The 15,182-nt window shown below is 42.8% G+C and overlaps 1 protein-coding gene across 7 annotated transcripts in view; it reads right to left on the reverse strand.

Annotated features, from left to right (window-relative positions):
• The window catches only part of LOC110533727 (misshapen-like kinase 1), a 47,646-nt gene that overhangs the window by 15,371 nt on the left and 17,093 nt on the right, over positions 1 to 15,182 (reverse strand). For 5 of the 7 annotated variants that reach the window (XM_036990118.1, XM_036990120.1, XM_036990119.1 and 2 more), the window contains 6 exons: positions 11,978 to 12,056; positions 10,233 to 10,408; positions 6,958 to 7,027; positions 6,545 to 6,758; positions 963 to 1,070; positions 269 to 355 (listed from right to left, as the gene is read on the reverse strand). In XM_036990118.1, coding sequence (XP_036846013.1) covers positions 269 to 355; positions 963 to 1,070; positions 6,545 to 6,758; positions 6,958 to 7,027; positions 10,233 to 10,408; positions 11,978 to 12,056 — 734 coding nt within the window. The remainder of the gene's footprint in view (positions 1 to 268; positions 356 to 962; positions 1,071 to 6,544; positions 6,759 to 6,957; positions 7,028 to 10,232; positions 10,409 to 11,977; positions 12,057 to 15,182) is intronic. The other 2 variants (XM_021618202.2, XM_036990122.1) reach the window with 1 other exon arrangement.

Raw genomic sequence — 15,182 nt, forward strand, 5'->3', positions numbered from 1 at the left:
ACATCATGCAGGGTACACATAGACAAGGGCCTTATTCTCAGAGTTCTCTCAATGATTCTCTAGTTCTCTCAAGAAATGTTTTCGTAAAATTCAGTACGTTAGTGCAAACCATCAAACTGGAGTGCTTGACGCCTCTAGTGGTGAGAGGTGTGAAGTGCCAGTAGGAGGAGGAGGGTAAGGTGAGCAGTATGCCCTGCAGGCAGAGGTAGGGGTAGACTAGGGCTGAGGAGAGGAGGTGACTGCAGGATAAAGGAAGGAAGAGAGTTACCATGAGCAGTGCCTGCTCCTGAAGCAGCTGCTGCTGAAGGATTTCTAACTGCCGCTGTTCCTCCTCTAACTTATGTCTTATGAACTCCTGAAGAGAGAGGTGGAGGAGGGGTGAAGAGGGAAAGGAAAGACAATGAAGAAGAAGAGGATAGATATAAATAGACCACGATGTAGGGGGGAAATTATGACTGACATACACTAGTTAGTACACAGCCTTAGTGATTTGTCATGGCTTTAAAATTCTACAGGTTAACTAAAAGCTACTGCAAAAAGGTATTCGCTTTTGTAGTTTGACTGTTAGTCTCTACAATACAAATCCATATAAATTGCATCGCTTCTTCATTTAGGACTCGATGCAGGTTAGTTATCGCTTAGAAACGGGCAATGGTAGGAGAGTTAAACGGTTTATGGAGAAAAGGAGACTATAAGAATTGATTATAAAACGTAGGTTGACTGTGATATAATGCCAGTCACAGTGTTACTAAGGTAGAGCAGAAACGAAGCAAAAGGGAGACGCAGAAACTGAGCTCACCCACAGAAAACTCATCTCTGTATAAATACTCTAATTTAGATCCCTGCTGCCATGGCAACCAGCTCACGGACATTCCACAGCCAGAGTGGCCTGCAGAGTAGGCTACGCCCACACCTCTCCACAATTGGCTGATTGTGCTCCTGCGCTTCTCGTGGTTGGTTACCTGCTCCCTCTCGGCCAGCCTCCTATCCTCCTCCCTCCTGATATCGTCAAGTCTCCGATGGGGGCCTTTTTCTTGCTGTCTCACCATCTCTCGCTCTTTTCTCTGTTGCTGAGAGGGATGACAGGAGAGAGGGAGAGAAATGAGTGCGGAAGCCACTTTTGCATATTATGTTGTCGTTATAATGGATAAACCGTTTGTTTTTTCCCCTCCAATGTGAGAGGAAATAAAAGGTGTGAAAGCGCAAGCGAGAGAGAAAGAGCGGGAGGAGGAGGGGGAGATGTTGGTTGTGAGTCACACATGTACCGCCAGTCACTGCAGCCCTACTCATCTTCTGAGACTGACCTGCTTCCTTATTCAAACACTTGGCCAGTTGTTCTTTTAAACCTTTACCGGACTATTCTTATAAAACATTTTCATTTTATTTTTTTAACTGAAATTCCTACTACTAAGAACTCAAATAGGTACTATCAATTCTATCAATTCTATCAACTATCAATTTTTTCAATTTGATGTTTATTTAGGAAATAACAGATCTCTACCCGGCAGTTGAGAAGTCAAAATACAGCCATACCAGCAATGCCATAGATGCGGTAAATGCCAGGGAAACACTGACTCTGGTTCATATAAGTTAGTTAGCATACAGAATTCAGTGGTAGTAGTTAGTCGTTTTCAACTGTATTGCTGTTGATTGATGACATGAACATGTGTTGGGATTGACATCCATATGCAAACATTATACTCAAATTTTTACCACAACATTGTGTGAAACACAAACAATAGCCTAAACGTATGCTAATTTTGCTGATACTGCTGTTCAGTATCTTTCTCCCACGTGTTTCCATGGCAATTCCATTGTTTTGGTCGAGTTCGAATGACCGTTCTTTTTTCTTTTTTTCATCTTTATTTAACTAGGCCAGTCAGTTAAGAACACATTCTAATTTACAATGACGGCCTACTGGGGAACAGTGGGTTAACTGCTTTGTTCAGGGGTAGAACGACAGATGTTTACCATGTCAGCTCAGGGATTCGATCTTGCAACCTTTAGGTTACTAGTCCAACGCTGCTTTACCGCATGTATAGATGCATGTTCATGTCATCATCACCAATCAACTGCATTAGTTAAAAACAACTGACTACCACCACTGTATGCTGCCTATGCTACCAGCTTATATGAACGAGAGTTAGCTTTTAGCAGTCACTTCTTCTAAACCTTATTCTAAATGTTATGCAGTGAAAACTGCCAAATCGGACTTTAGTAACCACATTGGGTTCTTTATTTTTACTATTTTCTACATTGTACAATAATAGTGAAGACATCAAAACTATGAAATAACACATATGGAATCATGTAGTAACCAAAAAAAAGTGTTAAATCAAAACATGAGATTCTTCAAAGTAGCCACCCTTTGCCTTGACACACTCTTGGCATTCTCTCAACCAGTTTCATGAGGTGTCACCTGGAATGCTTTTCCAACAGTCTTGAAGAAGTTCCCATATATGCCGAGCACTTGTTGGCTGCTTTTCCTTCACTCTGCGGTCCAACTCATCCCAAACCATCTCAATTGGGTTGAGGTCAGGTGATTGTGGAGGCCAGGTCATCTGATGCAGCACTCCATCACTCTCCTTCTTGGTCAAATAGTCCTTACACAGCCTGGAGGTGTGTTTTGGGTCATTGTCCTGTTGAACAACAAATTACCGTCCCACAAAGCGCAAACCAGATGGGCTGGCATATAGCTGCAGAATGCTGTGGTAGCCATGCTGGTTAAGTGTGCCTTGAATTCTAAATAAATCGCAAACAGTGTCACCAGCAAAGCACCCCCACACCTCCTCCTCCATGCTTCACTGTGGGAACCACAGATGCAGAGATCATCCGTTCACGTACTCTGCATCTTACATAGACACAGCAGTTGGAACCAAAAATCTCAAATTTGGACTCATCAGACCAAAAGGACAGATTTCCACCAGTCTAATATCCATTGCTCGTGTTTCTTGGCCCAAGCAAGTCTCTTCTTATTATTGGTGTCCTTTAGTAGTGGTTTCTTTGAAGCAATTCGACATTGAAGGCCTGATTCACGCAGTCTCCTCTGAACAGTTGATGTTGAGATGTGTCTGTTACTTGAACTCTGTGAAGCATTTATTTGGGCTGCAATTTCTGAGGCTGGTAACTCTAATGAATTTATCCTCTGCAGCAGAGGTAACTCTGGGTCTTCCTTTCCTGTGGTGGTCCCCATGAGAGCCAGTTTCATCATAGCGCTTGATGGTTTCTGCTACTGCTCTTGAAGAAACTTTGAAAGTTCTTGAAATTCCGGATTGACTGACCTTCATGTCTTAATGTAATGATGGACTGTCGTTTCTCTTTGCTTATTTGAGCTGTTCTTGCCATAATATGGACTTGGTATTTTACCAAATATGCTATATTCTGTATACCTTGTCACAACACAACACAACTGATTGGTTCAATTGCATTAAGAAATTCCACAAATTAACTTTCAACAAGGCACACCTGCGAATTGAAATGCATTCAATCAAATGTATTTATGAAGCCCTTCTTACATCAGCTGATGTCACAAAGTGCTGTACAGAAACCCATGTAATGGGTTTTCTCTCTCTAATTCTCTCTCTCGCTCTTTCTCTCTCTCGGAGGACCTGAGCCCTAGGACCATGCCTCAGGACTACCTGGCATGATGACTCCTTGCTGTCCCCAGTCCACCTGGCCGTGCTGCTGCTCCACTTTCAACTGTTCTGCCTGCGGCTATGGAACCTTGACCTGTTCACCGGATGTGCTATGTCCCAGACCTGCTGTTTTCAACTCTCTAGAGACAGAGCGGTAGAGATACTCTTAATGATCGGCTATGAAAAGCCAACTGACATTTACTCCTGAGGTGCTGACTTGTTGCACCCTCGACAACTACTGTGACTATTATTATTTGACCATGCTGGTCATCTATGAACATTTGAACATCTTGGCCATGTACTGTTATAATCTCTACCCGGCACAGCCAGAAGAGGACTGGCCTCCCCACATAGCCTGGTTCCTCTCTAGGTTTATTCCTAGGTTCCGGCCTTTCTAGGGAGTTTTTCCTAGCCACTGTGCTTCTACACCGGCATTGCTTGCTGTTTGGGGTTTTAGGCTGGGTTTCTGTAGAGCACTTTGTAACATCAGCTGATGTAAGAAGGGCTATATAAATACATTTGATTTTACTCGACTCAATAATATTTTAAAAACATACTTTAGGTCTGCTTCAATGGAGTTTATAGATGGGTACGCTTTGGTAAATGTGGATTTATAAAAAATACAAATTATGGTAATTTATGTTCAAACATGAATATTCAATTACATTGAAATTAATGTGTTTTCAGGTTGTGTATGTTACAATGTGCCTCCAAAAGGAATTATATATTTAAAATGATCCAGGTTCTTCCACCATGTTTCCCACATATTCAGACATTTTGAGATAATAATGTATGACAAAGTGTAGTTCTCTTTTATTACATACAGTGACAACCGCCTGGTTGAGCACATTTTTACAAAATTCTTACTTTTTAGGCTTTTTACATTTTAATTTATTTTCACATGACTACTCTTCAAGGTCTCTACTAACAGGAATGGTGCAATATTAATCCCTCATCAACTGAATTCCTGCCTCTTATCCCATATATTTTGTGACAGAGTTCTTACAGCCCCGAGTGAGCAAAGTTACAGTGCCACAACACTGAACTGCAGCAACCCCAAAATATACAAAGTATGTTTTTTGATGCAGTAGGGCTGGGGGAGTTGACCAATTAAGTTAACGTCAAGTTTCTTTTCATATCCACTTCGAAATCCATTGTCAAAACATGCTCTGCCAGCCAGTTGAGAATAGGGCTAAAGGGTTAAAGATGCAGTCCGGGATCTTCAGCACTTACAAATTCTTAACATACTTGTACAAATTCCTATTCGTAACATATCATACGAATTGCATGACGTAGTACACAATTGTCTACAATTTTCAGGGATCTGTTTTGGTTTGTGAGCACTACTTCCAAAACTACTGGCTGAAATTATACAAAAGCTCTGGAGCACCACTTTAATTAGTATCGCCCTGAATAGATTTAAGCCGCCTTCTGAAAAGAGAATACATCCTCCCTATTAAAACATCTCCCTTAAGAGAGGCTTCCTCATTGTTGTATTAAAACAAGATATAACTTGCTAATGACATGTTTTACATTTAAGATGCTTGTCTTCTCTTTTGTTGTTGCCAATTAATGAACTATCTCCAGAGAACATTCAGCGATAAAAAAATGTTCTCTCCCTGACCTGATAATCAATTCCCATCTACTGCATGTGGTGAATCTAACATTTGAGATTTAAATCCAGTTGAATTATTTTAGTTGGCACAGAAATGTACAATTATTTATTATAATATTAGTTATAAAAAAATTGCAATATAGATAGCTTTTTTAATTTAACTTTTATTTAACTAGGCAAGTCAGTTAAGAACAAATTCTTATTTACAATGACTGCCTACCGGGGAACCTTGGGTTAACTGCCTTGTTCAGGGGCAGAACGACAGATTTTTACCTTGTCAGCTCAGGGATTCGACCCAGCAACCTTTCGGTTACTGGCCCAACGCTCTAACCACTAGGCTACCTGGCATTACCAACTTGCTAAATTAGCAAGCTTCATATCCTGCTGTATTATGGCATCTTCAAAAATACTGTACAGTGTGTTTTGGCAATATACATAACAGCCTAGTACAAGCCCAGTAAACCTGGCTACTGTGAAAACCTTAGAGACTTGGGGTGACATAGATAGCTGTATAAAAGCTTGTGATGATTCATTCTCTGTAAGTTAGAATAAAGTCAGCTGAACCAAGTTGGTCACTGGTTTTACCTCAAAGGGTAAAATTGTGGTTTACTTGAACCTGCTAAAGAACACTAGCCGCAGTTGATAAGGCTGTGTGTGATCGTGTGTAAGTGGAGTGCTCTCATTTGGGCAAAAGCCAGTCCTCCGTCCTCTCTCCTCCGTGACTCGGAAACCGATAAGTGGTTGAGGTGTGTGTAAATTTGTTAGTAGACAAACAGAAGACAGTCCTACCCTCCTGAGAGAGGACGGAGGAGAGAGGGCGCAGGAGGTGAGAGAGGACGGAGGAGAGAGGGCACAGGAGGTGAGAGAGGACGGAGGAGAGAGGGCGCAGGAGGTGAGAGAGGACAGATGAGAGAGGGCGCAGGAGATGAGAGAGGACGGAGGAGAGAGGGCACAGGAGGTGAGAGAGGACAGAGGAGAGAGGGCGCAGGAGGTGAGAGAGGACGGAGGAGAGAGGGCACAGGAGGTGAGAGAGGACGGAGGAGAGAGGGCGCAGGAGGTGAGAGAGGACAGATGAGAGAGGGCGCAGGAGATGAGAGAGGACGGAGGAGAGAGGGCACAGGAGGTGAGAGAGGACAGAGGAGAGAGGGCGCAGGAGGTGAGAGAGGACAGAGGAGAGAGAGCACAGGAGGTGAGAGAGGACGGAGGAGAGAGGGCGCAGGAGGTGAGAGAGGACAGAGGAGAGAAGGCGCAGGAGGTGAGCAAATGTAATTGATATAAGGCCTGTGTGTATTACCTCTTCCAGGCGGCGGCGCTGTTCTTTCTGCTCCTCGATGCGTTTCTGTCGGTCGTGCAGCAGCTGTCTCTTGTGTTCCTCTGGGTCTCGGCGCTGGGCGGCCAGCTGGGCCTGCTGTCTCTTCAGAGCCTCTGATCGCTCCTTGTTCTCCTGCTGCAGACGCAGGAAGTCCCGCCTCAACGTCGACTCACCAGGCACATTCAAGATGGAGGTACTAGAGGACGGAGAGAGAGAGAAAGGTTGAAGGGTTAGAGAGGACGATGCAGAGAGACAGAGACATATAGCAGGATGAGGTGATGGAAAGATCATAGTAGAGAAGCAGGAGATTGTGTCATTCATCTCAGGGCAATGTGGTCTTATATTACTGCAGTATTGCTTGGGGTAGTAACGTTGTTGGGGTGGTGTTGTGTTACCTGGACTCTCCGTCTTCCCCACGGTTCTCATCCTCCTCATCACTGCCACTGTACTCATACTCTGTCTCCTCTGAAACAAAGACAGTAAGAGAGAGAACAGAAGTGAGAACGCATAGCATCTACAGTGCATTCGGAAAGTATTCAGACCCCTTGATTTTTTCCCACATTGTTACGTTACATCCTTATTCAATTATGGATTAAAAAAAAAAATGTACGCCTCAATCAATCTAGTCCCAATACCCCATAATTACAAAGCAAAAACATGTTTTTAGAAATGTTTGCAATTTATTTTTAAATAATACCCGAAATATCACATTTACGTAAGTATTCAGACCCTTTACTAAGTACGTTGTTGAAGCACCATTGGCAACGATTATAGCATTGTGTCTTCTTGGGTATGACGCTATAAGCTTGGCACACTTGTATTTGGGTAGTTTCTCCCATTCTTCTCTGCAAATCCTCTCAAGCTCTGTCAGGTTGGATGAGGAGTGTCGCTGCACAGCTATTTTCAGGTCTCTCCAGTGCTGTTCGATCGGGTTCAAGTCCAGGCTCTGGTTGGGCCACTCAAGGACATTCAGAGACGGGTCCCGAAGACACTCCTGCATTGTCTTGGCTGTGTGCTTAGGGTCGTTGTCCTGTTGGAAGGTGAACCTTTGCCACAGTCAGATCCTGAGTGCTCTGGAGCAGGTTTTCATCAAGGATATCTCTGTACTTTGCTCCAATCATCTTTCCCTCGATCCTGACTGGTTCCCAGTCCCTGCCGCTGAAAAACATCCCCACAGCATGATGCTGGCACCACCATGCTTCACCGTAGGGATGGTGCCAGGTTTCCTCCAGATGTGACACTTTGCTTTCAGGCCAAATAGCTCAATCTTGGTTTCATCAGACCAAAGTATCTTGTTTCACATGGTCTGAGAGTCCTTTAGGTGCATTTTGGCAAACTCCAAGCAGGCTGTCATGTGCCTTTTAATGAGGAGTGGCTTCCATCTGGCCTAGGAAGAGTCTTGGTGGTTCCAAACTTCTTCCATTTAAAAATGATGGGAAGCCACTGTGTTCTTGAAGGACTTTCAATGCTGCAGAAATGTTTTGATACTGTGCATCGACACAATCCTATCTCTGAGCTCTACGGACAATTCCTTTGATCTCATTACTTGTTTTTTGCTCTGACTTGCACTGTCAACAATGGGACCTTATATAGACAGGTGTGTGCCTTTCCAAATCATGTCCAATCAATTGAATTTACCACAGATGGACTCCCATCAAGTTGTATAAACATCTCAAGGATGATCAATGGAAACAGGATGCACCTGATCTCAATTGCGAGTCTCATAACAAAGGGTCTGAATAGTTAGGTAAATAATGCATTATATAGTTTTTTCCTTGTCATTATGGGGTATTGCTTGTAGATTGATGAGTGAAAAAAAATATTTGATCCATTTTAGAATAAGGCTGTAACGTAACAAAATGTGGAAAAAGTGAAGGTGTCTAAATATTTTGCAGAATGCACTTTAGTACTGCAAACAATGACCATAATACATCCTACTCTCACCCTCCATACCATAATACATCCCACTCTCACCCTCCATACCATAATACATCCCACTCTCACCCTCCATACCATAATACATCCCACTCTCACCCTCCATACCATAATACATCCCACTCTCACCCTCCATACCATAATACATCCCACTCTCCATACCATAATACACCTCACCCTCCATACCATAATACACCTCACCCCCCATACCATAATACACCTCACCCTCCATACCATAATACATCTCAACCTCCATACCATAATACACCCCACCCTTACCCCCATACCATAATACACCTCACCCTCCATACCATAATACATCTCACTCCCCATACCATAATACACCTCACCCCCCATACCATAATACACCTCACCCTCCATACCATAATACACCTCACTCCCCATACCATAATACATCTCACTCCCCATACCATAATACATCTCACTCCCCATACCATAATACACCTCACCCCCCATACCATAATACACCTCACCCTCCATACCATAATACACCTCACCCTCCATACCATAATACACCTCACCCTCCATACCATAATACACCTCACTCCCCCATACCATAATACACCTCACCCTCTATAGTATAGAGGGTGAGGTGTATTATGGTATGGAGGGTGAGGTGTATTATGGTATAGAGGTTGAGGTGTGTTATGGTATAGAGTCTATACCATAACACACCTCAACCTCTATACCATAATACACCTCACCCTCCATACCATAATACACCTCACTCCCCATACCATAATACACCTCACCCTCTATACCATAATACACCTCACTCTCTATACCATAATACACCTCACTCCCCATACCATAATACACCTCACCCTCCATACCATAATACACCTCACCCTCCATACCATAATACACCTCACCCTGCATACCATAATACACCTCACCCTCCATACCATAATACACCCCACCCTCCATACCATAATACACCTCACCCTCCATACCATAATACACCTCACTCCCCATACCATAATACATCTCACTCCCCATACCATAATACACCTCACCCTCCATACCATAATACACCTCACTCCCCATACCATAATACATCTCACTCCCCATACCATAATACACCTCACCCCCCATACCATAATACACCTCACTCCCCATACCATAATACATCTCACTCCCCATACCATAATACACCTCACCCTCCATACCATAATACACCTCACCCTCCATACCATAATACATCTCACTCCCCATACCATAATACACCTCACCCTCCATACCATAATACACCTCACCCTCCATACCATAATACACCTCACCCTCCATACCATAATACACCTCACCCTCCATACCATAATACACCTCACCCTCCATACCATAATACACCTCACCCTCCATACCATAATACACCTCACTCCCCATACCATAATACACCTCACTCCCCATACCATAATACATCTCACTCCCCATACCATAATACACCTCACCCTCCATACCATAATACACCTCACCCTCCATACCATAATACACCTCACCCTCCATACCATAATACACCTCACCCTCCATACCATAATACACCTCACCCTCCATACCATAATACACCTCACCCTCCATACCATAATACACCTCACCCCCACCCTCCAATCAAAAATACACCCCACCCTCCAACAACCATTATATGGAAAACACAAAATAGCTCAACCCAAATTACAGAGGCCTCAGTCAGGTTCAGGCCGGCCCTTCCCTCTCTCACCCTTCTCTCCCCTCTTCTTGCGTGTGCGGTCAATGTGGTCTTTGAGCTGGATGCGGACTTGGCGCTCTGTGGGCTGGTCCCGGATGAATGAGTGCTTCAAGAGCTGCTCTGTGGACGGCCGGCTGGTGTACGTCTTCACCAGGCAGCCCTCAATAAAATCTATAAACTTCTTAGACCTGAAGGGGGGGGTAATGAATGTAAGAGTCAGGTGAGGCAGAGGAGGATAATGAGTAACATCTGTTTGGTGGACAGAGATGGGACAGCTGGTGTGAGTGGGACTTTTAGGAGGCCTGGTATCTCCTGTAGGTCACATGTAATTGGGAATGAAACTATCCCAAGAAGAGTGTTCAGAAAAAGAGAAGAAGAACAGGAAAGGTCTGTGTGTGTGGGAGAGTGAAATAGAGACAGCAAGACAGTCAGTGTCCATTCATTTAAAGTGGCAATGTACAACAGTGCTCCTTTAGGTAGATCTTTCACTGGTATTTTCATGGGAACGCAAGGCTTTTATCATTGGGCTTTTTACAGAAACGTTTGATGATCAACTAGGAATGCCTTGGATATCGACCGGTTGGTGACTACTGGACTAATAGACCTCCACAGTTTGTAGTCCTAAAAAATGTAAATGAGTTACCTCTGGTTCGTTCAGCCATTGCTATGGGGGAATTAATGGGGAAAGAATCGTTTTTGGGGGGATAAACACCAAAAATAAGGCCTGTGGTAAACACAGGCTTAGAAGAGTTCTATGAGATAATTTTGTGAATTTTGAAGCATTTATATAATCAAAATAAGCACATAAAGGCTACAGAATTCATTATGGTCATGTTAACTGACTGATGAGGCAAAGAACAGAGCTCAAGATGTTTTTGCTACTTTCTCAAACCATCAATAGCCTATAGTAGCGTCATGTAGCCCATGTATTTTGTGATTTCTAAGGCATTCTAAAAAGGTCTGTATCATTCACAACTAAAGTTGACAATTCACTCTAAATCTAGCACATAGGACTTGCTCAACATAGCCACTTCATATGCGCACTTGCTCTGTAATGGTAAAAATATCCTTTCTACTTTATTCAGCTAAGTTCAATTATATTCTTCTTACTATAACATAAAATAATATAATGTCACAGGACATAAGAATAGCTTGTCAGCTAAATGAACAAGCCTAAAGCAGGAGCATTGCCAAATAACATACGCCTACAGTAGGCCAACTCATATTCTGTTCTTCGGAAATACATTTTCCTCATATCATAATGTTTCTTTAGACGTGAATAAAATAAATCATGGATTTATTGTGTTGGTGTATATTCAATTGCTATATTATACTATTATACTACGTTTTAATGTAGATGTTCCAAAGGCGCGTATCAGCGGCTTGTATGTGTTGAGGCCTGGAAATACTAAACGTGTTTATGTTAATTAACGGTAAATTACCGTGAGACTGGCAGTCTTTTGCATGACAATAACCAACTGAGAAAATGTCATGACCGCCACAGCCCTAATGTTGATTTAGTCTTAGTGATAACATTTCTCATATGCCACTGTACTTCCAGTGTATGAAAGGAATCCAGCTGGTGTTGGATGTAAATAGTTCCGTAAAGCGCAGCAGGGCTAGGGTAAGGAAGGAATCTTATCACTGCAGAGGAAGGGATGGAGGGCAGTGAGGGGAGTCAAGACAAAATAGCTATGTCCTAAAATAAAACTGACGTTTCAGATAAAACAACAGCAGAATCTAAACAGCACACTCACCACTTCTTGGACTTGAGTTTGGGAGGAGGGTTCCTCGGGATGAGGAACAGAGCTCTCATTGGGTGCATATCACACAGAGCTGGAGGTGGAGAGAGAGGGGGGAGAGCAAGAGGTATGGGGAAAAGGTATTATGGATTGGTATTATACCCACCAAGCATTTAAATCAAAACAGAATTTAAATACCAGTAGTGTATTAGTATACAGTATAAATACCAGTAGTATATTACTATACAGTATAAATACCAGTAGTATATTACTATACAGTATACACTTGTAATGGAGCACATAGTTCTTTGCAGAGAATTGTGACACTAATAACCTAGCTACTCCCAGTCAATATCTGTGGTCTTCCTAATCCCAATCGTTATCCTTTCTTTGTTCCCTCACACCTATTGCCCCATTGTCTTGTTTGAGCAACACTGTTACTCCTCGTCTTCCCAGCGTAGCTAGCAAAACCTGTCTGGTTAGGTTATCAGCTCAACAATAAAAGGCATTCTAGAATGCATACACTGGCGGTACTTCTGATACTGCCCAAGGCATTCAGTGGGTTTTATTTCAGAACCTTGTGACGACACAATGATTACATGACCAGTTGAAGTTGGCCATACCTTACTCTATACGAGGGTTGTGCTGGATATGTTTTGTATGTGCATCTGTGGGAACTTAAATGTGACACCTGTACAGACAGACCACCTGTACAGACAGACGGGCACGTTTCACCTGTTTTGCACATCTAGAATGTATGTCGGTTTGTTCAAATTAGTGAAACTAGTCTGCTCATGTCAGACCACAGGGTGGTTTGGTAAGGTTTTGAAAAACGACAATTAGCCAGTAGTATCCCACAGTAACCAGTAGAAACTAACACAGTATTAGTGAGAATGTAAGTCCATGTTGCATAATTAATGACGGCACACCACACCAATTTGTTTTCCCATCTCAAGAGGTTAAATAAACTAAATTACTATAGTAAGTGCCTATTAAGTGCCAAGTAAAGTAACAGGGTTGGCGATTTATTTTTAGGGATCGGACCCTTTAAAAAAATATTTGACTAAAATGACATACCCAAATCTAACTGCCTGTAGCTCAGGACCTGAAGCAAGGATATGCATATTCCTGATACCATTTGAAAGGAAACACTTTGAAGTTTGTGGAAATGTGAAATGAATGTAGAAGAATAACACATTAGATCTGGTAAAAGATAATACAAACAAAAAAAATATAAAACATTTCTAGCCTCTAGCTATGGATAACAGGGCTGACGTGTTATGGATAACAGGGCTGACGTGTTATGGATAACAGGGCTGACGTGTTATGGATAACAGGGCTGACGTGTTATGGATAACAGGGCTGACGTGTTATGGATAACAGGGCTGACGTGTTATGGATAACAGGGCTGACGTGTTATGGATAACAGGGCTGACGTGTTATGGATAACAGGGCTGACGTGTTATGGATAACAGGGCTGACGTGTTATGGATAACAGGGCTGACGTGTTATGGATAACAGGGCTGACGTGTTATGCTTGACATGCTCAGTTTTCCACCACAAAACACCAGAACTTGGCCAAAAAGAGTAGAGCCAGCTCACCTGCTTTTACACTAGGGTTTGAGCATAAGATGTTAAAATGCTGTTTGGATTTATAAAAAATATTTTTTTAAGGAATAGTTTCACCATATTAAAATGTATTTAGTTCACTTAACAGGGTTGACCTTAAAATGAGGGTACAGTTTTTTTTATTTGACCTTAAAAGGAACCAATAATAACAGTAAATACATAATAAATGACCTTGTCAATGCAACATAACTAGGGCTTTACAATGATGGTGAAACGGAAATGGGGTCACAAAGGGTGCACAGAGGGTTATGTCAAAATGCTTCATTTTAGCAAGTCTTCATTTTCATGTGGTCCATGTTAGAGGGCTCTTCATTTAATATCACAGGCTTTTAAAATTAAATATTTGTGCACACTCTTAAAATATCAAAAGGGACACAAAAAACACTAATGTCATTGAACGACCCATGGGCTATGTCATGCATACTAGGTGGGTACAGCAACAGCAGGAGCACCAGGCTTCCGAGAGAGACTCCTTCAGTTAGGCACCCCCCCCCCCCCCCCCCTCCCTTCAAAGCTGCCTACAGTGGGAGCAGTGTGAAGTGATACAGTGCCTTTAGAAAGTATTCATACCCCTTGAATTATTCAACATTTTGTTGTGTTACAGCCTGAATTCAAAATGTATTATACTGAACAAATTAGTTTACATCCCAGATAGTGAGCATTTCTCCTTTGCCAAGATAATCCATCCACCTGACTGGTGTGGCATATCAAGCTCATTAAACAGCATGATCATTACACAGGTGTACCTTGTGCTGGGGGCAATAAAAGGCCACTCAGAATGTGCAGTTGTGTCACACAACCCAGTGCCACATATGTCTCAAGTTGAGGGAGCATGCAATTGGCATGCTGACTGCAGGAATGACCAACCGAGCTGTTGCCAGAAAATGTCATGTTAATTTCTCTTCCATAAGCCGCCTCTTGTTTTAGAGATTTTGGTATTACGTCCAACCGGCATCACAACCATAGACTACATGTACCACGTCAGCCCAGGAACTCCAGATCAGGCTTCTTCACCTGCGGGATCGTCTGAGACCAGCCACCCAGACAGCTGATGAAAATGACAAGTATTCATGTCTGTAATAAAGCCATTTTGTGGGGAAAAACCAATTCTGAAAAGCTGGGCCTTGCTCCCCAGTGGGTGGGCCAGTCTCCCAAGTGGGTGGGGCCTAGCTTGGTGAAATGCTGTAGAGACAGTTGTCCTTCTGGCAGGCTCTCCCATCTCAGCCCAAAAACTCCATAGTTCTGTCAGAGTGGTTATTGGGGTCTTGGTCACCCCCCTGACAAAGTTCCTTCTTGTCCAGTTGCTCAGTTTGGTTGGACAGCCAGCTCTAGGCAGTGTTGGTAGTACCATATTTCTTCAATTTCCCAATGATGGAGACCACTGTGCTCTTGGAGATTTTCAGCACTCTAGTAATTGTTTTATACCCTTCCCCAGATATGCCTCATCATAATTGTCTCTGAGATCTACAGACAGTTTCTTGAACTTGGTATATGGTATAGTCTCTGCTCTGACATGCACTGTCAGCTGTAGGACCTTATATAGACAGGTGTGTTTCTTTCTAAATCATGTCCAAACTATTGAATTGGCACA

This window comes from Oncorhynchus mykiss, chromosome 10, assembly GCF_013265735.2.
Source record: "Oncorhynchus mykiss isolate Arlee chromosome 10, USDA_OmykA_1.1, whole genome shotgun sequence".
Classification (NCBI taxonomy): Eukaryota; Metazoa; Chordata; class Actinopteri; order Salmoniformes; family Salmonidae; genus Oncorhynchus; species Oncorhynchus mykiss.